Source organism: Cuculus canorus, chromosome 17 (assembly GCF_017976375.1).
Source record: "Cuculus canorus isolate bCucCan1 chromosome 17, bCucCan1.pri, whole genome shotgun sequence".
Classification (NCBI taxonomy): domain Eukaryota; kingdom Metazoa; phylum Chordata; class Aves; order Cuculiformes; family Cuculidae; genus Cuculus; species Cuculus canorus.
Window position 1 is genome coordinate 12,034,543 of NC_071417.1, and position 24,601 is coordinate 12,059,143.

General features: G+C 48.3%; 1 protein-coding gene across 1 annotated transcript in view; it reads right to left on the minus strand.

The window, feature by feature from the left end:
* Positions 1–14,238: 14,238 nt before the first annotated feature.
* The window catches only part of HORMAD2 (HORMA domain containing 2), a 29,582-nt gene continuing 19,219 nt past the window's right edge, over positions 14,239–24,601 (minus strand). The window contains exons 12-13 of the mRNA XM_009557320.2: positions 24,455–24,516; positions 14,239–14,557 (exon numbers count right to left, since the gene is read on the minus strand). Of these exons, the coding sequence (XP_009555615.2) occupies positions 14,453–14,557; positions 24,455–24,516 (167 nt within the window). The 3' untranslated portion in view covers positions 14,239–14,452. The remainder of the gene's footprint in view (positions 14,558–24,454; positions 24,517–24,601) is intronic.

Sequence of the window (24,601 nt, forward strand, 5' to 3'; positions counted from 1 at the left end):
GTCCCCATCAGCCCATCATCTCCAGTCCCCATCACCAGCAGTCCCCACCACTCCATCATCTCCAGTCCCCATCACCAGAAGTTCCCACCACTCCATCATCTCCAGTCCCCATCACCCCATCATCTCCCGTCCCCATCACCAGCAGTCCCCACCACCCTTTCACCAGTGGTCCCCAACAAGGCATCACCCCCAGTCCCCAACACCCCCTCACAACCAGCCCCAGGCCACTGACAGCTGCAGCCCCTTAGGGAATGCTTTTTCCCACTCCCTGGGGGCAAAGGGAAGGGCTTTCTCATTTTCCAACTGTGGTGCAGTCCACGTTAAAGTTTTCTTCGCCCCTTCCAGCGCGCCTGGGCAGAGGGGAGCAGCCTGGCTCCCGGCATCAGTGCGGAGAGCTGCACAGCCCCAACTCCAGGAGACTCCTTGAGCGCATCCTCGTCTTGCAGCCAAGTCCGGGAGGAAACAAGCCCCAGCTGTGCCTCTTCACAGCTACCGTGACCGGACTCTTCCCCCAAAAAGGTCTCGGATGAGCAGCGGGAGGAACCTGCCCCATTGCCCTGGAGCTGGGGCAGCACAAACTGCGCTTCACGGCTCAGAGGTGCAAAGCTCCACAGGCTCCTCGCTCCCCACCCTGAGCCAGTGGCATCGTCACATTAAAATAGAGAGCGCGGGTCTTGTCCCGTGTCCTTGGGGCTGCTTTCGAGCACGGATCTGTTTATATGTCCGTGTATCGGCCTTGCATCTGTGTTTATGTGTGTGTTTCCGTGAGTGTGCGTGTGGCTCCGTGTGTGTGGCAGGCTTTCTGGGTGTGTATGGGCGTCTTTTCGCATCGGGCTCTCAGCTAACCTCTTTGAAAATGAAAACAAGCCTGGAAGCCTGGCAGCTGTTCCCTGAGCCCGACTCCAGCGCCGCTTCCAGACAGACAGTAACCGCAGGGCTGATGACCGAGCACACACGCTTCCCTTCGGGCCTTCTTAATTGCTCCGTCAGATATTCTGAAACAAAGGAAATTAAAGACTATACTGATAGCAATAAATATGTCATGGGAGCAACAAGAGGCAGGCGGCTCCCCAGGAGTCTGGGAACCGTCCCCTCCCGGCAGCGGTTGGAGAAGGGGCTCGTGGAGCTGCCGGAGCTGCGGGCATGGGACCAGGCTTGGCCAAGACTCTGCCGAACGTTGGGTGGGCATTGGCAGCACCGCTGACCCTGGGAGAGGCTGGGAGGGCTCCAGCGCAGATGCAGGCCAGCAATGGCCACGTTGGATTTCTCATGGAAACTTCTGTAGGATCTTGCCAGGTCCCAGGATTTTTTTTCCCTTGCGTTTGCCCAGATTTTCCCTAACCAGCTCCTCTGATTCCCTCCAGCTGCCTGCATGCGAGTGCTGGGCGGTGAATGCCTGGAGCGAGCTGGGAGGAGATCTGCTGCCATTGTCCAAGCGGGCATGTGGCCAGTGACATCCAGCTGGAGGCAACCGCTGGGCACAGGTTTAGCTACCCATGAAAATGTTGGAGCAGGTTTAGGGTCTGAGCTGGATGGGGACCACCACAAAGGTGCTGGAGGATGGAAGAGCGGTGGGAAGTGGGGCCGGTGCCGGAAGGTTTTGGAGCAGGGATGGGCGTGATCTGTGAGCAACCGTGTCAGCAGCTGGAACAGGAACCTCTCTTCCCCCAGCCACCAGCTCCTGGGATGATTTGGACACTTCAAGAAAGACCTGATGTAATCAGCATGGGAAAAAACAGCCTGGCAGAAAGGATGGAAGAGCCTGGCGCTTGCTTAGCCTGGAAAAGATGGTGTGGGAGTTTCAGGGGCTGGGGTAGAGCAGGGCAGAGTGATCTGTTATCTGTCAGCAGAGGGTGGGACAAGAAACCCTGGGCTTCGACCTCCGTGAGAGACATTTAGGGGAGTCTTTCCTGTGTCTCTGTTAGGGATGTGCTGGGTTTGCTGCCTGCTGAAGAACCCCAGGAAGAGGCAGGACAGGGATGAGCCACAGAGGAGCCACTCACAGCAGCATCACTGAGCAACAATCCACAATACCACAGACTTTCTCCCATCCTCAGGGTCCCTGCTGGATGTGCAAGCAATTTGGTTGAGAGCAGAAGGAGGCAAGAGCCACTTGGAGATGTCCAGAGTGAGGAGTTGAATTCGGGCAGCAGGATGGGCTCGCTGCTCTAAATCCTTTCTGGAGCCAGAAGGTTGTTTTGGCTTCCTGACAGTGGTGTCCAGGCTATTGCGGGAAAGCATCGAGCACCGATCCCCACTTTGCCTGCGCTGAAGGCAGTGTCACAAAGCTCGCAGAGAGGCGCTGCGAAACCAAATCATTTCTGGCTGAAAATCCTCTTTTCATAACCACAGGGGAGGAGGGAGCCAGCTGGGCAGAACACACAGGCGGGGCAGTTCCTTAGAAATAGCCAAACTCCTCCAAAAAATAACCTGAAGTAACAACTCTCCCTACCCAGAGCTCCCAGACCTGCTGGATCCATCCCGCTGTCTCCAAGGTCCCCTCGCTCTCCCAGTCCTCCTGTTCACCCTCTTGGGAGCAAATTCTGCCAAGTTCCTTTGGTCCAAAAGGCTCCCACAGCACGCAGAGCCTTTTTGCTGATGGGCACATTGCTGGGGCAGTGTCTGAGGGCAAAGGCGCTGCAGCTTCCCTTCGCGGGAGCCAGAGGGGAAGGAAATGTGGTCGCCCAGGACTGGCGGTGGCCCATGCCACTGCCAGGAGTAGTCCGACGTGCCGGCAGCCACTTCCGCTACTCTGAATTGCTAACCAGCTTCCTTGGGTCAGCTGGTGGGAAGGGATGGGTCGCCACAGGTGACAGATGCCCCAGCCCAGCCCAAAATTCTGGTCGGTGGCAACCTACGAGAGCCCTGGAGCGTGTCGGGATGTGTGGGTGTCAGATGGAAGCACAACCCCACGGGGTCAGCCCGCAATGTGCTGCGAGGCATCCAGACCTGCCCACGAGCAGGAGCCAGCCCCGCCAAATCCCAGACCCCACGTCTGGTCTGGAGCGCAGGATTTTGGTCTAAGCATGAAGCACATCAATGCTGAGCATGCAGCAACTCTGAGGAGCGGGGCAAGAGAGAGGCACCGTGTGAAACCCTGCCATTCCCTGGAGCTCAAACACCTCTCTTGGCCCTGGGCTGTGGTTGCTTTGGGGCAAAAGAGCATAGGAAGCTCTTTGGTGCTTCCCACCCTCGGCACAGGGACACAGCCAAGTGCCTGTGTCCATGAGGATGGCTCCCTCCTGTACCAGGAGGATGGGAAGAGCAAGGCAGCTCCCCCTCTTTGACTTTGGATGGGAGCAGAGCAGCTTAGGCACTTAGGTGAGGGGAAATCTGAGGTCCTCCTCCCTCTTCGCAGAACTATTTGTGTATTTACGCCCTTGGGTAAAATATCCAGCCTGAAAGGCCAAGGCCACTTGCACCCAACACACCAGGGAAGCCACTCCACCACTGCCTTCTGCAGGGCTGGACCGGCTCTGTCCCATCACTGGAGCAGCCCCATGGTCCCACGCATCCCAGTGATTTCCATATTCCTCTTCTTCTTCCCCAAGTGAGTCTCAGAGAAGGAACTTCCCACCAAGAACAGACTTGCCTTGCTCCCAGCGAAGGGGAATCTGCATCCTTGCTTGCCTTAAGAATTTGCTCTTACTCAGAAGTCATCAAGGCTTCTTTGTAACCTCCTGCCTGCCAGAGGGGCAGCTGTTGTGGCTGGCCTCCTTCTTCCTCCCGGCCCACGCAACGGGTTTATTTCCTTGCAAAGAGCTGCCTGTTCATGCGTTTCCTTAGCAAAGGTATGTTCCTTGGCTGCAGGAGCAGCAGCCAAAGAGCAGGTGGGCCCCCAAGAATGAAGAACATTTTCCCCTCCTTCCTCGGCTTAAGTAGGTCAACGCAGTCCTCTCCGTGTCCTGGAAGCAGAAGGTTGGGTCCAGGGGAATGTAATCACCCTTCTTTGCCTGCTGTCTTCTTCAGAAAAGTCCAGGATGGCTCTTGAGAAACTAATGGGAGTGACCTGCCACCAATTCTCCATGAGATAGGTTTTTCAGCAGAAAATTGAGTTTCTGAGGAGTGGGAAAGAGTCACCAAAACTACCTGAAGACAACCCAAAGCTTAGATACTGAATCATAGAATCATAGAATCACCAGGTTGGAAAGGATCCACTGGATCATCGAGTCCAACCATATGATCCCAGCACATTTCCACTCCATCTTTGCTCTGCTGTCATACACCAAACCACCTTCTTGCCCACTTCTCCCCAGCCTTGCCGTCCAGTGAGCCTGCCCAAGGCCTGCTGTGCTTGCACGGGTTGTCCCCACACACCTCCTGAGAATGCTGTAATACACCACAGGATTTATAGGGATCAACTCTAATCTCCGGGATCACCAAACCTGAAGAAAGTGACTCTTTGTTTCTCTAAAGGATGTAGAAACACTGAAGTCGGCACAATTCTCATCCTTGCTGCACCAGTAAGTGATGGCTAAACCTTATTTTAGATCAAAGGAAGACGGGAATGGCTGGATCAGACCTAAAGCCCATTCAGCCAGTCTCTGCCTCTGGTAGTAACTCACACCAGATGCTCCAGAAGAAGGTGAAAAACCTCCTCAGTGCACGAATGGAAAGCAATCTGCCCATCCCATTATCCCATCCAGGGCACAGGAGCAGCTCCACTGGGTTTGCCAGTCAAGGCCAGCACAATGTGGATGGGTGTTCATAAGAGGTCATTCAAAGACCAGCATCAAGGGTAAAGGTCTCTCTGTAGATAACAGAGAAAGACAGATGAAAATCTTCCTTTGGAGTGGCTCAAGAGTCCATCTCTGCTCTGAATCATCCTGGGGAAGGACTGATCTCTCTTCGTTGACTAAATGCAAAGTTCAGGGCTATTGGCCTTCAGCTAGATCCCTCAAGCACCCCAAATCAGGGTCAAGACACCATCAGAAAGGGTTTCAGCTTCAGCCTAGGCTTTGGTGAAACAACCCACTATAGGGACCTCTCTTAGATACCTCCCTCAGATATAAAGAGTCACCAGAATGCACAATGAGGTGCAGACCAGAGGTGAAAGTGAGACAACATCCAGCAGAGTCAGATTTAGCAAGAACTTGGCTTCCCAAAGCCCTGCTCCATGAGGCTCTCTAGAAATATTCCAAATTAGCAAAGGAAATCCTTAACAGAAGTCTATACAATACTGGAATCTCCAAATAAGCCCCTGTGACAGCACCTTCAAGAACTGAGGTCTCTGCCACATCACCCCTGGCAGAGTTGCGTGACCTCAGCGTAGCCACTTCCAGTTTGAATTTAATCTTCTCCCTCTTTATAGCAGGAATAAAGATGTTCAAGCTCCTTTGCGAAGAACCTTGTGATCTGTGGATGAAATAAGTACTGATGGATTAATGGAATTAATGTCGGAAAAGGGAGGAAATACTAGTTGCAAGACACTGAAAAATCCAAGCTTGCCCATGAGCAGCATTTCCTGCCACGGTGATGTACGTGGGGCTGACTATGACACAAGATGACGTAAGGACAAGGAGCTCTCGGCACGCTACCGTGAGATGACAGCAAGTCTGAACAGCAGCCACGTCACTTCGGTCCAACATGGTTTCCTCAGCTCGAGCAACACAAGCGGCGAAGCGCACATGGAGTGACTTCAAAGGCATCCTGACATCAGCAAAGCCACCCTTCGTGTTTCCACTGCTGCAGGTTGGTGGAGTTTCACACACTGCGCTCCAGGAGCAATTATCAAAGCACTTGAGTCATGAGAAGCCTCATTGACCGTTACTGAGTACTTCCTTTGTCCAACGTGGAAGGATGCCCAGGCAGAAATATCTGACTTTCACATCTAACTCTCTTTCCTAACAGAGCTTCTTACACAGTCAGCTCTGTTGCTGGGCTATAGGGAATTTTTGTCTTGGGCTTCTTGACGTGATCCTTTTCAGATCGAAAATCCTGACTCATGAAGCCGTGACGTTGACTATAGTGCTGTGTAAGGCCTGACACAATTAGATACTTGGCACCAGCCTTCTCCTAATACAGCCAAGGGGAATATATGCATTTTTGAACACTGAATATTTTGATTTGCTACTTTTAAGTGAAGGGCAGAGGAGGGAAACCTTAGCAATGCCTTAGTAATGAGGGTCACCCAAATACAGTCAATGTCTCCCACTGGATAGTTAAGTAAGTGAAACGAAAAAGGAATGGTTTTCCCTTTTCCTTTGCAATCAGTGGCCAAATATGCTGATTCTCTTCCGGAATGAGCAGCTGCCAAGTTCAGAGAAGAAAATCTCTTGTAGCCAAGTAGCTCAGCTCTTACATTCTCTCAAACAGCCTGGGAAAAGGAAAGTTGGCCAGCCAATCGGCTAAATAATTTCTGAAAATAAGGAGGTAATGGCCCTCTGAAACACCACTGACATGGCAAGTTCACTTGTGAACTGACGTCTCTTTTAAAGGAGAAAATCTGTGTCAAATTCTTGCTCGTGCTTGGACGTCCTTCGCAGAAACATTATGGCTTGAATATGCATCTTGCTTCCAAGTCACCCAAAGCCTTTAAGCACACAAATCTTCCCTGAACTACATGCAAGCAGCATCTTTGTGTGATCCCATCCTTCCTTACTCAAAACATATAGAGGTCATAGAACCATTAAGGCTGGAAAAGCCTTCCAAGCTCATCCGGTCCAACTGTCAGCCCAACCCCACCGTGCCTGCCAAACCATGTCCCACAGTGCCACGGCCACATGTTTTTGAACCCCTCCAGGGATGAAGACTCCCCCACTGCCCTGGGCAGCCTCTGCCAGGGCTTCACCGCTCACTCAGTAAAGACATTTTACCCAATATGCAATCTAAACCTCCTCTAGTGCAACTTGAGGCCATTTCCTCTCACCCCATCTCTTTTTGCTTGTGAGAAGAGACCAGCGCCACCTCATCACAACCTCCTTTTAGCAGATGCTGCGAGTGTTGGGATATTTTTTTCATATTCCTGCCCCAAAGCCCTAGGTCTCTGCACAGCACTTTGAAAATAGAAACAAATGCTGTCAGGCAACCGGCCCAATCCTGTTTTCACTTCAGTGTAATCCCACTGCGTCGGCAGCAGAACCAGGTAACTGCCAACCAACCACAAGCCAGAGGAAATATTTGGTTGTGCACAAGCAACTCCGCTTCGTCTAGATGTGGTGCTTACCAATATCTTCCACATGTCTGAAGTGTGCACTGATTCAGAACTTCTTTGCCATGCGATAAGGGGGAGTTTTGCCATGTGCTGGGCTGCAGTCTTCTGTCTTCCATGCAGTTGGGCTACACAGAGATTGATGTCAAAGCATAGGTCCTTGCAGCCTGCCCTACATCCCCTGAGCTTGTTTTCACCGTTTTCACTTTCACCATCATCAGCCAAAGGACGGGCCAGGCAAAGCTTCTGGTTGAACATAAACCCAACGAAAAGGTGGTTGACCTAAGCTTTTATGGGAGCAGACAGGTAATGCAGAAGCTGTAAGATACCTGTGCTGTCCATTCCCAGCCCTCTGCTTAGGGCACACAGCTAGGAATCACCGAAGCTCTGCTGATGCCTGATTTTATGGCCTAATAGGCATGATCCATAGGAAGGAATTGTCTCCACTAAACAAGATCCAGTGTTCTGTTAATGTGGGGGGAAGATGCTGGGACCGGACAGCTGTGGCCAAGGACAGCTGAAGATTGTAGAACCAGAGAATGTCCTGACTTGGAAGGGATCCACAAGGATCATTGAGTCCAGCTCCTGTCCCTGCACAGGACAACCCCAACATTCACACCGTGGGGCTGAGGGCATGGGCCAAATGCTTCTGGAATATTGTCAGGCTCAGCATCATGACTGCTTCTCTGGGAGCTGTTCCAGTGCTCCACCACTCTCTAGGGGAGAAATCTGCCCTAACGTTCAACCTGACCCTCCTCTGGCATCTTCCTTCCATTTCCTCGTGTGTGAGCAGAGTTGGCAAAAGCCTCAGGTACCGGAACAGAACAGCAGAGAGAAAAAAATAAAACTTTTTGCATGCAAAGCAGATCCCCTTCCCTCTGGAAATATTAATGGAACTGCATCCCACGGCGCTGTTTTATTAATGATGTGGAAGCACCTAGAAACATCCAACAAGATCAAAGCCTCGTGAACGCAGCTCTTGCGAGGGCTGAGGTGTGGTTCCTGTCCCCAAAGGTCACCCCTCTCTACAGGGGAGGAAGAAGGGAAGGGAGGGAGTCACTCAGCAAACCCCTGCATGCCCCACCGGGGCAAGCAGCAAGGTCTCCCGCACCACAGTGCCGTTCCTCACCCCCAGGGCCCTGCACTTCCACTTTACTGCTTAGACTGAACTTTGAAGAAAAAGTAATCAGGGACAAAAAGCGTCTGTGCTCCCGCTCTCCTGACAAGTCCCCGACCCGCGCTGCCTCCCCACCACCTGCTCGGGTTGACATTCTCGGTTCTGAAGGCTGGCAAGGGCCAGGGTAGATCCTAGCCAACTCCAAATGCCACTTTGTTTTCTAGAGACACCATTTTCCTGTGTTTTAAACAGCCTTACCCTCTGTTACTGAAAAAAGGTCTGTGTGTGATTCAAGGTCAATTTACTGCTCAAAGGACTTGGTTTCCTGTTATCAAGCCTAGACTTTCATCAGAATAAACATCCCCTCGCTGCACGTCCTGTAAAGAAATACAAGAAATATGAACAGAATATATCGTGAGATGCTTGTAAAAGAAACCAGTACCTTGTATTTGCCTCCCACATCCCCCTTCTCCCACTGATACTTGGTTTCTAAAAGTCCTTGAGCACTTTCTTGGAAACACAGCACCAACAGGTCTTGAACCTTCTTGAACTTTAGGGTTGTCCATAAAAAAAAGATCCCCTTTGTTATAAAAAAGGGTTAAATGCAGAGCTAAGCCATGAGCTGATCAGACAATAAAACATAGAATCTTAGAATCATCGAGTCGCTTGCTTGGAAAAGACTTTTGAGAACAAGTCCAAACGTACCTGTCCACTATGAAACCAGATCTCTGAGCACCTCACCTACCCGTCTTTTAAACACCTGCAGGGATGGGGACTCCACCATCACCCTGGGCAGCCTCTGCCAGTGACTGGGAACCCATTCAGTGAAGACATTTTTCCTTATGTCTATTCTGAACCTGCCCTGCTGCAACTTGAGGCCATTTCCTCTTGTCCTGTTGCTTGGGAGAAAGAGACCAGCACCCACCTCAACACAACCTCCTTTCCAGGGGCTGCAGAGAATAATGCAGCTCAGCCTCCTCTTCTCCAGGTTAAACAGCCCCAGGGCACTCAGCCACCCCCAGAACCTCTGGGCTCCAGACCCTTCCCCAGCTCTGTTCCCTTATCCAGATGGTCCAGCTCCTTAATGTCCTTCTTGGAGCGAGGGTTCCAAAACTGAACCCAGGATTCAAGGAGCAGCCTCTCCAGTGCTGAGTGCAGGGAGACAATCCCTTCCCTACTCCTCCTGGTCACACAGTTTCTAATACAAGCCAAGATGCCATTGGCCTTCTTGGCCACCTGGGCTGCTTCTGACTCATATTCATCACCAGTGTCCCTGCCCATGGCAAGGAGTTGGAACCGGATGATCTTTAAGGTCCTTCCCAAATCAAACTCTTCTATGATTCTGATTCCCTTATTCTATGATTCTATGATCAAGACATGCACAGGGAATCATTAGCCCTTCCAAAACAAAGGCAGATCAAAAGGGCACAACTGTATTATTCCTGTTACAACCAGACCATACAATCATTGTGTTGAATCCACGGATATTTTACAGCTAGAGCATCTCAATTCCTATTTCTCTAGCACATAAGCGACAAACTCCACAGCAAGGTATTCAGAAGATGTCACAAGGCAGCCCATCCATTCTGCATTAGAACAGTAGGTCATTGACGCTGTAGGAAATGCCATACAGGCATGTCTGGCACACAGATACCCAGGGCGGTGTTTCCTATGGAAAACTCCTGTGAGACTTCGGAATCTCAGCCTCCGCTTAAAGGAAAGATATATGTGCCAACCTGACTTAAATTAGCCTTGGAAACTGCCTGTGGAAAATGTGCCAGCTCAGATGCAAATCCCTCTTACTTACCTCTTGCTGACAACAGGAGCCTGATGAAACTTTACTCACTCGTTAACAGAAAAAGACTTTGCCCAGCACCACACGTGGGTGGGATTCCAGCAGGGTGACATGATGCTTTTGGCACGAGGACCCTGGCCCCCAAGAATGGCAGCCCTGTGGCACGACAAACGTAGGCCACAACTACGTACTTTACCAGCTGACTCAAGAGGAAGAATGCAGAAGCTACAGAAATTAAAGTTCCAGCCCAAATCCCGAGATGGTAATCTCATGAAATAGTCCTCCGGGTAAAGAGTTATGAGCAGGATTATAGTTGAGAGAATACCGGCTGATTTCTAATCACATTTATAGCAAGGTACATGCAAGGGGTTCACTGGTATCACTTCAGAAACCCACTGGAGGAACTAAGTGATTGCTTAGCTCATTTGGACAGTGTTAAAATGTGATTTTTGTGTTACCACCATGGATAGTGATACAACTTCTAGTGGAACTGGATGATCTTTAAGGTCCCTTCCAACCCAAACCATTCTAGGATTCTATGGTTCAGTGATTCTCTGATAGAGGTCCAATGAAATCAGTGGCAAAACCGATGGCAAACAGTGAGAAACTCTCCTGTTTGAAGACTCTTCATTTCTCCTGCCCCCGTGGCGTGTTTCATTTCTTTGCTCTGCTCTCCTTCCAAAACCGAAAGCAGCATCACTCAGATGATTTCCTAGATCACATGCGGCGGTGGAAATCCCGAAAGAATCCTCTGGGTTTAGGTGAAAAACGAATGCCACAACCTGACCATCAGATGAGTGTGCGGTGCCGGGGCTCTGTGCTGGTTGAGGACGGTGTATTTAAGGATGTGGTTGAGACAATGCGTTTTCCGTTTGACTTCAGTTTGACTTTCATTTTGAAGCAGAGATGGTACTGTTCGTGTTAAACACTATCCCAGAAACAAGGAGCGATTTTTAGAAGCGCCGCCAAGCTGTTTGGGGTAGGGCAGGTTGAGGATACCCACATCACATCTAATAAAAAGCTTGTGGTCATGATAAACGAGAAAGGCTTCTCCTTCTTCATCAATTTTCTGAAAACCCCGTGAAGCATTCACTTTCCCTTGACAGAACGTTCCCAATATTCTGTTTCTTAAAGCAGCTTGCAACCTTAATTGCTGTTGGTATCTTCGGGAGATCAAAGGGAGGATGTCTGTGATTCTTTGTATTACTCACTGCTACATTAGACCAGAGATCGCATATTCATTTATTTTGGTTGAAAAGGTAACATTCTCCTTTCACTGCACGCACGTAATTACTGTAAGCACTCGGGGACTTTGCCAAATGATGCGTGGGGAGGAGGAGAATCTTTGAAGAGAATTGTTCAAACGTAATTTAGTTCACTAATTGGCAAGGGACCGTTACTAACGAATTGCTTCTGTTTTATGTCAGTAGTGAATCAGGTTGATGATGTGTAACACACATTAAGTCAGTTAATGAGTATTAACTAGAAATGCGACCGAAACACCAGAAAAAAAAAGGGAGTTTTACCTTTAGCTGGCCAGGCAGAATCGCTAATAAATAAAATGATACGTGTAAGTGGCTTGTATGATTCCAATCTGCAGTGGAAAGACTTTTCTTAGAATCTGATCGTAACCACAAGTTTGTGGGAGAGAAAAATCAGACGCTTACCGTGGCAGTTCATCGCAAGTTACTTTAGTTCTAACCAAGCCTGAAATGAAAATGACTAAAAGTCATTACCGTAAAATAGCTGAGGAGAAGCCAAGGTGAAGTGAGACAGTGAGTCTCTGGCCATGGCTAAGAGACCAAGACATGGTGCAGCGAACTAAGCTGTGGGTTTACTTGGTGGTAGCTGTGTGCACGCTCTTACTCTGTGGCAACACAAGAGAGCTGACTTCACTTTCCTCATGGGACAAGACGCTTTTCATCTTTCAGCATGCACCAAGCAGGCTGGCGTGGTTGTGTGCACGGAGAGGGGCTGACTTGGAGTAGCCATAGTCACAGTCCCGTTTGACACTCTCCCATAAGCCTGATGTCCTATATGTCAAGCATTGGAACAGGCTGCCCAGGAAGGTGGTGGAGTCACCATCCCTGGGGGTGTTTAAAAGATGAGTAGATGTCGTACCTGGAGACGTGGCCTAATGGTGGACTTAGCAGGGCTGGATCGATGGTTGGACTCGATGATATTAAAGGTCTTTTCCAATCGAAACCATTCTATGATTCTATGATAAAGCAACAGGAAAAGGTTTTGGGCACAGGTAGGAGTCAGGGGCTGAAGGACTGTGAGGCCAGATGTTCGAGCAGCGCAGGGCAGAGCTTTCAGGTCAAGGCAGGCCCTGAGGTGTAGCTCTGCAGAGAAGGACGCAGACATCCCGTGGATGTGCAGGCGTGAGAGTAAATGTCATTAAAAAATCTGGGCAGAAGGAAGATTTCTGGTTTGCTCTGGCATGTGAACAAACTGGCTTATTAGGCCACAGGTGCAAAAATGAGAACACGGGACGGAAAGTGAGGATAAAATGGAGAGCTCTCACATTCTACAAGTTTTGTGAAATAGGCATCACGCCAGGAAATCTGCCAGACATGGCTGCAGGCTCAGGGACAGCCAGTGGTCGGTCTGCCTGGGCCAAGTATGGACAGCGGTGGCATTAGCATCAGGATTGCAATACTTACACAGCTACCTAGAGAAGACCAACTGCACTTCTAAAGGTGTTCAGCTCCAGTGCTATCTCTACCCAGTCACCCAGTTCCAGTCTGGCTTTCAGCTCATTCAGATGACCAAGCAGAGTAGAAGCACAGGAGAGGTGCATCAATCCCCACCTTCTACCCATCATGGAAAGATGGAAGGTCCCTGACGTCTGGGGACCAGCTCGAGCAGAAGACATCACCTTATTAACAGTGACAGGGAGCCTGGTGTGTCAATGGCACAGGTGGTTGAGGTCCTTCCATCAGATGCCCTAGACATTAAGGTCAGACACTTGCCAAGTGATCCTCACTGCTTCCTACAGAGCTATCTGACATCCACCACAAAGAAACACCTTACCTCCAAAACTGCTGCTGCTCCTCAAATCCTGTCTTGAAAGATCTTTGTTGCATCTCTGGAATGTCAGAGATGCTGCCACACTACCAGACACGTTCCTCTGCTGTACTCTAGTGCTTTGATTTTCGCATTACCCTATGTTTTGCACAATTCGGGCACTCAGCACTACATTGGGAAGAGAACGCGTTACATTCCCTGCTTCACTGCTTCATATTTCAATGTCTCTTTTGTGGTGTATATAAAGAAATGCAAAGGCTGTTCCCTGAATATCTAAAATATGTGTAAGACCAGTTAGGATCATTTCTCTCCTCTTACTCCAGTAACAGTGCATTTACACACAATTTATATCATGCCACTGCCTCAACCCCTTGGTACATGGTGAGTTGCTGTTTTAGAAATAAGCTGATAATAAAGTCATAGCAACCCTGTTTACAGAGTCAGAAAGAACACATTCAGCACCGGCAGAAAATGGGTATAGATTACTTTATCTCTGTATTCAATACAGATAAAACCCCCTCTTTGAAAAAAAATCTATGCTCCGGAAAGAGCAGAGAGGATGAAGTTAAGCACAATCTAGTGAATCATGAGACTTGTTGCTCACTGTCATTGATACCTCAGAGAGCTCATCTTCATAGAATCATACAATCATAGAATGGTTTGGGTTGGAAGGGACCTCAAAGCCCATCCAGTTCCACCACCCCCACCACAGGCAGGGATACCTCCCATTGCATCAAGTTGCTCCAAGACTAACCCAACCTGGCCTTGAACATCTCCAGGGATGGGGCAGCCATGACTGTTCTGCGCGAGCTGGGCCAGGGTCTCCCCACCCTCATTGTGAAGAACTTCTTCCTAATCAAATCTAAAACTTCCCCCTTCCAATTTAAAGCCATTCCCCCTCATCCTATCACTCCATTCCCGTGTAAAAAGTCTCTCTCCAGCTTTCTTGTAGCCCTCTTTCAGCACTGGAAGCCGCTATAATGTCTCCCTGAAGCCTCTTCTCCAGTGTCATTAAATATTGATGACACGTTGGCAAAGGACAGACAGGCCACCGAGGAGGAGGGTTAGCCAGTGAGGGGGTGGGGGAGGGTGAGGGAGAAAGAAGCACACAGACACCATTCACATGGAATCATAAATCCTCAACTTTAGAACATCAAACAAGTGCTGTTGGTTGACACTGTCGCTACAGTGGTGGTGCTGCTGTCTCTTTGCAATCCAACATCTGTACCAGACAAATAACCATGCAGAAATACATGTGGTATGTGGAAGAGTTAAGTATTGGAAGAGAGTAAAGGTCTTTACTAGTCAGATGACAATGCAAACTCACACCTTCCAAAATGTATTGTGTGTCAGATGAACATCATTTCCTGCCTTCCAGAAGCAGCTTCTCTGGTTCACTGACCTTCCTTTTCTTCTTGGGTCTCGTTACCTCTTCCTGGCTAAATGCAAGGTTCAGGTAGTTTATCTGTAAGAACCATCAGAAACAGTGATCATTCTCACGGAACGGGCTCCTGCTCAACCAGTCAAGAAATACAGCTTCTGAAACTACAATGCATTTTCTTAGACCCTCTTGCATTGAGATCCCATTCTCCTGAAAAGAAATTAGGCAAGGAATCAAAATTGGAATACTACGTGGAATTGGGACTGAAAGATCTGTGAAAGCAACAAGTTTAGCTTCAAGGACAGAGAATGATGTTTTGGTGGCATGAGGAACAGTACCCATCCTCCCAGGGCTGAAAGAAAACACAAGGAAAAGGAGACCTTTGGGAAATGTAATAGCTTATAGGGTAGAGCTGTTCCACCAGCCTTAGATAATCATCAAAAGATACAGAAGAAGAGGGACACATATTCAATTCGTGGTCACTGGAAATAGGTTTTCAGGAGGAGACGCATAGTACTTCTCTTCCACTTCACGATAAGTGTGGGGAGGCCCTGGCCCAGGTTGCCCAGAGCAGTGGTGGCTGCCCCATCCCTGGAGGGGTTCAAGGCCAGGTTGGATGGGGCTTGGAGCCCCTGATCCAGTGGGAGGTGTCTCTGCCCATGGCAGAGGTCCCTTCCAACCCAAATCATTCTATGATTCTATCTGTTAAAATGCAACACAAACTGGTCAATCTCAGACTTCAAACGTTACCTGTGAACTGTGACAAATAGCTAAGCAAAGCAAACTTTTCTCCAAGAGGCTTAACTTCCTTCTAGAAAGCCACAAATCTCCTCCAAAAACGTTCAGGGGCCAACAAACCAACAGGTTAAAAACCATGGATAAATGTACAGTAGAATATTAACGGGTCAATGGCGGGTGCAATTCAGACAGACCACAGGGGGATGGAGAGCCAGAACGACAGCTGAAGTGTTGGCTGTGCCAAGTGACAAACTCACTTGTTCTCGTTATCACATAACATATTTGCATGTTTACAATAATAATCTGGAGCTGCAGAGAAAAATGAGTGTTGTCGCCCACCCAGAAGGGGTGAAGCACACACTCTGGCAGTGAAACTCCTCTCACTTGCGCTGGAACTGAGCTGAAAGGACACACCACAGCACATCGTTTTGACTTTGCCTACAGAGAGAAGTTCATGTAGATGAACGTACAACGAATGAAGAGGGAAAAGAGTCCTAACCGAGTCCCTGCTCCAAAGCAGGAGCACTTTACTCCAGTTTCACTGTAAAACATGAGGAATCCTGTAACTGAAGCAGGATAGACACGAGGAGTTAATAAAGAGTTATTCCAGAATGCATCCTGGAGACAAGCACAAGGTCTCCAGATTACAAGCTGTGGTCATTATAGAATTCCCCACGCACGTCATCAAGGCTTGCTTTCTATCTGACCTTGGGATGAGGCTTTGGTAATCTTTGCATAGCAAAGGTATTTATAATGTGTGAAATAACTCTGATTATGGATTAACAGCACATGAGTTTGAAACAATCTCAGTGTGCCTCTCTATCATGTTTTAAATTGTTTTTCCTCCCCTCCTCTTCATTATGAGCAACACAATATTGCTTAATGCAGAACGTACAGTTTCCTTTCCATTAAACCAGAGAATAAAAGAATCTGCCAGAGTGGGACGGGCAAGTTCTCCTTCATCCTCCACACCCAGACTGACAGAACTTCCAATGCCGCCCAAGGCATATTTGCTTGAGGAGAGAGTGATAAGTGGATCTCTGTGCTACAGCTCCTGACCTGATATCCAGCTGCTCAAACTGGCACTTGAAGCAGTTATTTACTTTCCTTTCCCTGGCATCGTTTGAACCTGCCTGCTTCCTTCTTTGAAGGAAAGGGCCCAGAGCAGGGAAACACTGCATCCCAAACCTCTCCAGTGCTAACACAGCTGCAGAGTTTGTCCCCTGTCCTGCTGGTCACACCGTAAAGCAAAGCGACAATCTCCAGTCTCTTGGCCACGCTCTGCTGAATAAGGCAACACTCCTATTTTAGCCTAAACTACATAAGAGAGCATCAGCTACAGTTGGTGCTTTGATTTCCCTTGTTGAGGAACAGATCTGCTGCAGCACAGGCTTCTACTCGCTAGTTTTTACCACCTTGCTGTTCCCTCCTAAATGTTCTGCATGGACGAGATACTTTTGAGGCAGAAGAAAGAGCCACAGTGAGCAGCTGCTCACACAGAGCCCACTCTGATTCTTCAGCAGTTTCTCCTCTTTACCACAGGCAGCATGAACCTCACAGGAACCTGAGAAGAATACAAACATCTACGCAAGGTCTCGAGTGCTCTAGACAAGAACTGTTCACCTGTTGAGGGAATAAGATGACAGCTGTGTGAGGTACTTCAGCAAAGCCAACGTGTCCCGTCCTGTCCCTGCCCAGCTACAAGTTCATGTAGGAACTCAGAGCCAGAAACAGACTCCAGGTCCAACTTCTTCCAAGTCCTATCCTTAACCAAACACTCAAGATTCTTCCCCAAAAATGTTGCTCTAAATGGGATTAAATCAGATCCTACATACGTTTATTTGACTTTAATCAGAAAGCAAACCTCTTAAACGGTGTGGTGGAAAGCAGGAAATCCCTCCCATTGACTAAATATACAATCAAAGCCAAATTAACTCTAATTTTTCCCATGTACTGGGATGCTTGTCTTACAATGACTGATGGAAGAGTTTGTGCTGTATGAATGTTGGTTTTTGTCTTACACAACTGCTATGGGCCCTCAGCTCATGGATGAGCCTTCTGATATAAAAGCAAGGAGGGCAAGGACCAGAGCCTCACACACTTATCCTGCAGAGGGATCATGCTGGCAGCAGGACAGGCAGGAGGAAGAGCAAGACCTTAGTACCTAAACGGGGCCTTCAGGAAAGCTGGGGAGGGGCTCTTGATCGGGAAGTGCAGGGATAGGATGAGGGGAGATGATTTTCAGCTGAAAGAGGAGAGACTGAGATGAGATCTTAGGGAGAAATGTTTCCCTGTGAGGGTGGGGAGGCCCTGGCCCAGGTTGCCCAGAGCAGTGGGGGCTGCCCCATCCCTGGAGGGGTTCATCCAGGTTGGATGGGGCTTGGAGCCCCTGATCCCGTGGGAAGTGTCCCCTGTCCTGCCAGCCACACAATAAAGCAAAGCAATGATCCCCAGTCTCCCGGCCCCAATCATCTGAATAAGGCAACTCTCCTATTTTAGCCTATCCAGGGGGGATTGGAACTGGATGATCTTTAAGGTCCCTTCCAACCCTAACCATTCCACAATTCTGTGAGGACAAGTCCACATCAAGGAGCAAAGACAGGAGCAAAGCTATGACCTTCTGACTCCAAGGCACAGCTCTGGCTCTAGGTCACACTGTAAGCACAGAGAGAGTGTGAATCCCCCGTTTTACAACACTGCTTGACATGTAAAACAGTAATCTGTTGCCACAGAATTTTTCTGTCAAAACCCAGCTAACTTGTGAATCATACAAGTGTTACTAATTTCTGGCATAAAACTAACGGGACAGCTGCGCATTGTCTGGAGAAGATATCAGGCTAAAAATAGATTAGACTGAGATTAAAGCCTTCCCAAGGCAGACTGGTGGATGAAACAGAATGAGCAGACCACAGCCACACTGCTATTCTTAGATAGACAAAATCAGGACCTAGTTTTGTGCTCTGCAATTTTCAGTCCCCAGTGTCCCCATGTATTCCAGCCAAAAAATCCCAGCATAAATTGAAGCAAATTTACAGCTCTTCTGACATGTGTTTTGCTTCCCAAGGCATCTTATGCAGAGAAGCTAAAATTGCACAAGAGCATCCGACTGTGTCCCTCTTTGTCCCTGGCCTGCCCCATGCTGAGGTTTGGCACTTGGCAAATTTGATGCCCTCAGAAGAGTTCCCTTTGTTAGGGACACAGAGTGTTTGGTTTGGCACCTTGTAACTATCCCAACAAGTACAGAAGCACATTAATGTCAAAAGAAGTCCAGTTCCATCAAGCAAGCTAGAAGAATAAGGACTGAGACACAAGACTGAACTGCTGACATAAGCCAAAGCGATCCCCAGGTGTCAGGGATGTCTGTCACCACCAGGGAATTTTACTCAGAGAGAGACAGTGCCTGATGTATCCTGTGATTTCAGCTAACGGTGACTCAACAGCACAGCAAACGCTTGCCACTGTCAAAAATTGAGCCAGGGACTCTTTAAACTGATCCTCTAAGAGCTGAGGATCCCTGGTGAATGGCCATTTCTCTCTGGTTGGAGGCAACGATTCACACCTACTCCCTGACCATTGGCTGATCTGTGCTCCCCAAGCCCAGCAGAAATCGAGGTTCACAAGGTGCATCACAGTGAAAGGACAAGAGGAATGGATTGCACTGAGATACAGGAAATTCCATTTAAGGACAAACTTTTTTTGACTGTGAGAGTGATCAAGCGCTCCTTGTCCAAACAGGTTGTGGAGCCTCCATCCTTGGAGATATTCAACACCTGACTGGATAAGCTCCCGAGAAATCTGCTCCCCTTCACCCTCCTCTGAGCATTTAGCTTAGACACGATGGTCTCCAGTTGCCCCTTCCCTTCTCTGTGATCCTGCAACAGCAGCACAGGGCTCAGCGCTGGTCTCATATCAGTCTCCAGTAAAGCGATCACACTGACATTTGTGGAATTAATCCTGATTTTCATCTGTATAAGCGGAGGAGAATCATGCTGGTTAGCATGAAAGCCAGTTGACGCAGGTGGAAGAATGAAAGACACTCATTGTGGTGCTTCTGTGGAACCTTGCCACATTTCTGTCCCCAGGAAGCCATGCCAACACATCACCAACTACCACGAGTCCCTGCCTTTTCCATAGCCCAGTGTTAAAATCCCTGACATTCAACGCAATTCCTTCTTTGCAAACTGGAAATCCCACAGGCCTCCTTACGTACCTTGTAGCCTTTGAAGGACTAAGGAACGGATTTTTTTCAGAGTGTAAAAGTATAAAATGTCTTCAAATATACCCGATGAAAAAAACTGCGTCAAGTCCGCTCCTGACAACCTCTTCCAGGACCCTCAATCACACTGTGCTGCCGTGCTGGCCATTCTGAGTGCAGGATCACAATCCAATGTGCCTCCTGAATCATCTGGAAGCCTTCCTTTAAGATCACAGTATTGTAACTGAGGAGGTGAAAGGCAATGGACGCTCCTTCTGCCTGCTAGGCTGCTACCCGTCTGAGTCCCTCATAGGATGTTAGATCTGTCCAGCCTTAATTTATGCAGATTTCCCTAGAGGGTCTGGTTGTTAGCTTGCACGTTATTGACTTCTGTACAGGCAGCCAGCATGGAAGCTCCCAGCAGATGTCCCTAGGGTAGCTGCAAGGGAATCAGAGGGTGCAAGGGTTAAATCTCCCCGGATCTGCAGGGCAACGGGCCTCACCTCTGCACTAAGAGATCACTAGGAAACTGTTTCCTGCCCACTAGGCAGGAATAACTCATGCAAGGGATGAATGGCCCCAAGATACAGCTGAGGATCTGACGTGAATTGAGAGAAGCCAGGAATTTCCTGACCTCCCTGTCTCACTCCTCCCAGCATGGCCTGAGCTCACAGGAAGGAGAGAGGCAAGCTCATCTCTGAATCTTGCTCTCTTCATTGTTTGGGTCTGTGTAGCCTCAGCTGGTTTGGAGGAGAAAATGTTCTGGGAACTTCTCATCAGATACAGCTCTCTTGATAGACAGTTAGAGATAAACCTTTCTGCTTTTTTTCTTTTCTGCAAAAGTTCAAGATAATGACATTGCCACAGAAAAATGCTTTCCTATTGCTCTGCAAATGGTCGGCTTCACCCTTCAACTGCTTTCTGTCATGGCAGTTCTAAAAGAGGTTTGCCTGGGAAAAAACAGACAGCAAAGGTCTTGATCTCCAAGCTGTTATTCTGCAACTGAATCCAGTCGTGTTGACCTTCACTTTCAGACAGAAGCTGCATACAACACAGAAGCTTGGTAAAGGCACGCATGGATCTCCATTGGGATGACCAGGGTCCTGGGAACCAACGAGACACCGATCACTGGCAAATTTTTAAGCTGAAAGAGGGGAGATTGAGATGAGATCTTAGGGAGAAATGTTTCCCTGTGAGGGTGGGGAGGCCCTGGCCCAGGTTGCCCAGAGCAGTGGTGGCTGCTCCATCCCATGGAGGTGTTCAAGGCCACGTTGGATAGGGCTTGGAGCAACCTGATCCAGTGGGAGGTGTCCCTGCCCATGGCAGGAGGGTGGAACTGGATGGACCTTGAGATGCCTTCCAGACCAAATCATTCTATGAATCAATGAAATGCGGTAGGTATTATGCACAATGCGTCATCCATGAAAAACTGTTCACACTGGCTTCCATCACTGACCCAGTCCCTTGGAAAAAGAGGATGTGGCCAGGTAGCCAAGCCTTGCGCATGGGAGCAGCAGCTGATGGCCAGACAGGCTGTCCTCTGAGGTCTAAACCAGCACTGACTTACAACACTGAGGTATGAATCTCTCCCTAGACACCCAGCTTTCAGACAGCTCCAGTGAAGAGAGCTAATCCGCATGGCAGGAGGCTGCCTACAGCAGGCAGTGAATCGCAGCGCAGACACCCCTCAGCTATCAATGATCCAAACTGACTGTGTCTACACAAGGCCAACTGTCAACACGTTTCCTCATGTCCCACAGAGGCCAAGCAGCACAAGAATGGCCTGTCTAGCGGTGTCTGGCTTTGGCTAATGAAGCCAGAACTTGGGAGGCAGAACTCCGTTGTGCTGTGCTGATAGGGCTACACCACTTCCAGCTCTCGCGCAGGCTCGGTCAGGGGCAATTCAGGGCTCTCTGCACGGCTGCTGCACTAAGCAGTGTAACTGTGCTCTAAGGACCACCCCAGAACTTCAGCCCACGGCTTCCTGACAGGAGATAAAACACTGCAGAGGCGTCCACATGGTCAGCTTTTACTCATCTTCTAGTTCTGTTTCATTCCAAACTCATTCCACGGCAACATGTTTGCTTACATGACGACAAAGCTTACCAAAACGAGTTTGCAGGACAAGAAGGTTAAAGGATTGCTGAAGAGTTCAAGAAGTTATCATAAACTCAGTGCAGGACCCCTTTCTCATCAGTAGATTTCTACGAGTTAAATCAATGAGCGGCAAGTCCCTCTTTCACCCATCTCTTCACAACTCCTGGAAAGCCAGTGGAAGGTGGCAGGCTGCACAAAGACAGCACACTGGGCCAAACCTTCGTCTGATGCAATCAGATAAACTCTCCTGATGTCAGCAGAGGTGGGCTCATTTACATGCTGGTGTCTAACTCCGGATGATTGAGTGCAGAAATGCTTTGCTGGGAAAGGGCAATCTCTCATTTGATCCTAAGTATCATCAATCATGAGATGCAGATAACAAGCTAGCTGAGTACATGTAAATTGTTCTCTGATCTGGAAAGCCCTCTGACACTCCACGGCCATTACCAGTGGCCGGTTACAGCTCTAGCTGGACAGGAATAGCTGCTTCTCTTTTGGCAGATCCACATCCTCTGCCTCTCCCATGTCGATTAGATAAAAATAAGCTGTTTATACTTTAATTCTTTGTTTTCCTGAAGAGCTGTAGGTCAGGAAGATAATGATCAATAAACTCAGTTAGCAGCACAGTTTTTATTTTTGCTAACCGAGGAACCAGAGGAATATGAAGAGTAGTAATGGGCTCATCCACATTTCCAAAAGCAATTGGTGACTGCAAGTACTATTTCTGAATGCAGCATTTCTTGAATATCAGATCCTTGTACACATATCGGATGCTGGGACACTCCACATTGTTCTAGTTCTGAAAATCTTGGCCTGAATGTTTACCTTCACAGAGAACACCTTCAAACCCAAGTCCCTGTGGTGCTGCTCTGTGCAAAACTGAACAGATAACACCACACTGCCACCAGAAGGGCAGGTGTCCCTCTTGGACCCTCTTTGCCCATTCCTCGCTGTCCAGTTTTGCTTATCCCTGGTGGTCTTGCTGGTATGAGAGCAATCAACCTGTGAGCTAGTTCAGGGGGATCTTCTCCTGGTGGAAAACTAACACTCAAAGGCACACCCTAGCACTGCAAGTCCAAGGGCTCACATCTGCCCCAAAAAAATAGACCTCCATGACCCAGACTAGGCTGTTCCCAGGGCCCTCACACATCAAGATGATTAAACTCTGAGATTCAGGAGAAAATAAGTCACTTTGGAGACTTTACAGCTCTTTAAAGCAGAGAGCTTCTCTGAACACACCTGACAGTTGGAAAATGTTATTACTTGATTAATCTGCAGCCTGGATAGCAACAAGGTGTTTGCATTCACACCCAACAGGACTGCTCCTGCCCATCTTACCTGCACTTGACCCCATTAGATAATACCTAACTCAGACTTCCCATCCTTCATTTTCTAAGACAAACTTCACTCACCAGTTTGGCTTCCTGATTCAAGAGGAATACACAATGGCCATTTGTTTTAACCACTTCCCTCAGAAAAGAAGGGAAAGTCCCTCTCATATGGAAAATAGTGTCAGATTTTCATTAGTGCTGGCTTTACAAGGATGATCTGTACTTTTTAACTACTGGCTTGACTTTGGTTTTCCCTAAGCTGACTGAACTATTAGCCAACTTCTAAGCTATGATGGTTTAAAAAGTAGTGTAACACATCAAATCCTCTCCCCTGCCAAGCAGAATCTACCAGGCAGAAGGTTTGTGAGGTTTTTTTCTTTGGAAACATGCAACGGATAAAGTGACTCTTCCATTTTTCTGTTTCCACCACCTTCAGACACTCTCGCTATTGCTACCGTGCTCTAATGAAATGCACATGCTGCGAGAGGGGTGCCTGGTGCTCCGCTTACAGTCGTGACAGCCCCAAAAGAAAGTCAGAGGATGAATCAGTGGGACAACCATGAACTACAAACAAAAAAGGCTCCTGTTTTCACACAGACGACAGAATAAACAATGATCAGAAGGAAACTGGAGGATGTGACACGAAAAAAAAATGTGGTTAAAGTTTGAAAAATACCAGCTTAGGCAGAGAAGTTAATTTCTAAGATCCAGAGTCAAGGCAAATACTTCACAGATGCCTTTTGAATGACACGTTAAGTTGTAGTCTCCAGTTGCTGTCTGGGTTAGACACCCCGGGATTCTTTTCAACAGAGGCGGGGAAAATTTTAGTAGCAATTTCCTACTCTCGTTAACTTATCCTGTAAAGATTCAGCTTCTGAACAGTCAAGCTCACATGATTTTCAACTAATTTGAATGGGAGGAGAATCAAGGGGCAAGGCTGGTGGTGTTCAGAGATTTGCCCTGTCACTGAAAAAGCCTCTGCACAAGCCCACGAACTGGAGCTCTGTTTCTGACTCAGGATTTGGCCTGGGCATTCAGGATGGAATTAATTTCACACAGGTTTATTTATCTAAAATTACATGTCTGGTCTACACAAGTTCCTTGGGTCGCCCCAACAACCACGGAAAGAGAGAATAGTACCTCCAGGGGAGAATTCCTCCTGTTCTAGAGAGGAAGCCAAAAAAGGACAGGGTCCAGTAAGTACCTGTGACTCACCTGTAAAGATAGTCTGGAAGCAGGAAAGGAGAGGGGAGGACCATGTTAGGTAACAAACACACCCTTCAGACCTAAACCAAGCTGGTCATTTCAGAACCTTAATCGAAAATCACACAGGTAAACCAGCCTGGCTGGGACATGGACACACGTAGTCTGCTTGTGTATCCACAAGTGCCAGCTCCAGAGAACAAGACAGATTTCTTGTGCTGGAAGCATGAAATAAGCTGACCAGAGAAAGTTGCTTCCTAAGTGCTTCCAATTCATGCTTATATCCCTACGCTGTAACACTTTGTAGCCTCTATGTATTTTGATACTGAACAATCTTGTACCATCCTAGATGACATATTCCATGGCAATGAATTACACCTTGCCTGGCATACCTTAGAGCCACTAAAACCCGCTCACCTGCTGAGATGCCCTTGAGCGAAGCATCCTGCCAGTCTCCTTTATTTCCATCTTCTTTCCACCTACAATGCAAATATCAAATCAAAATTAGCTCCAAAGTTAAACCCCAACATTTAATTGAAAATAAATCCAGAGGCCTGACTAAAT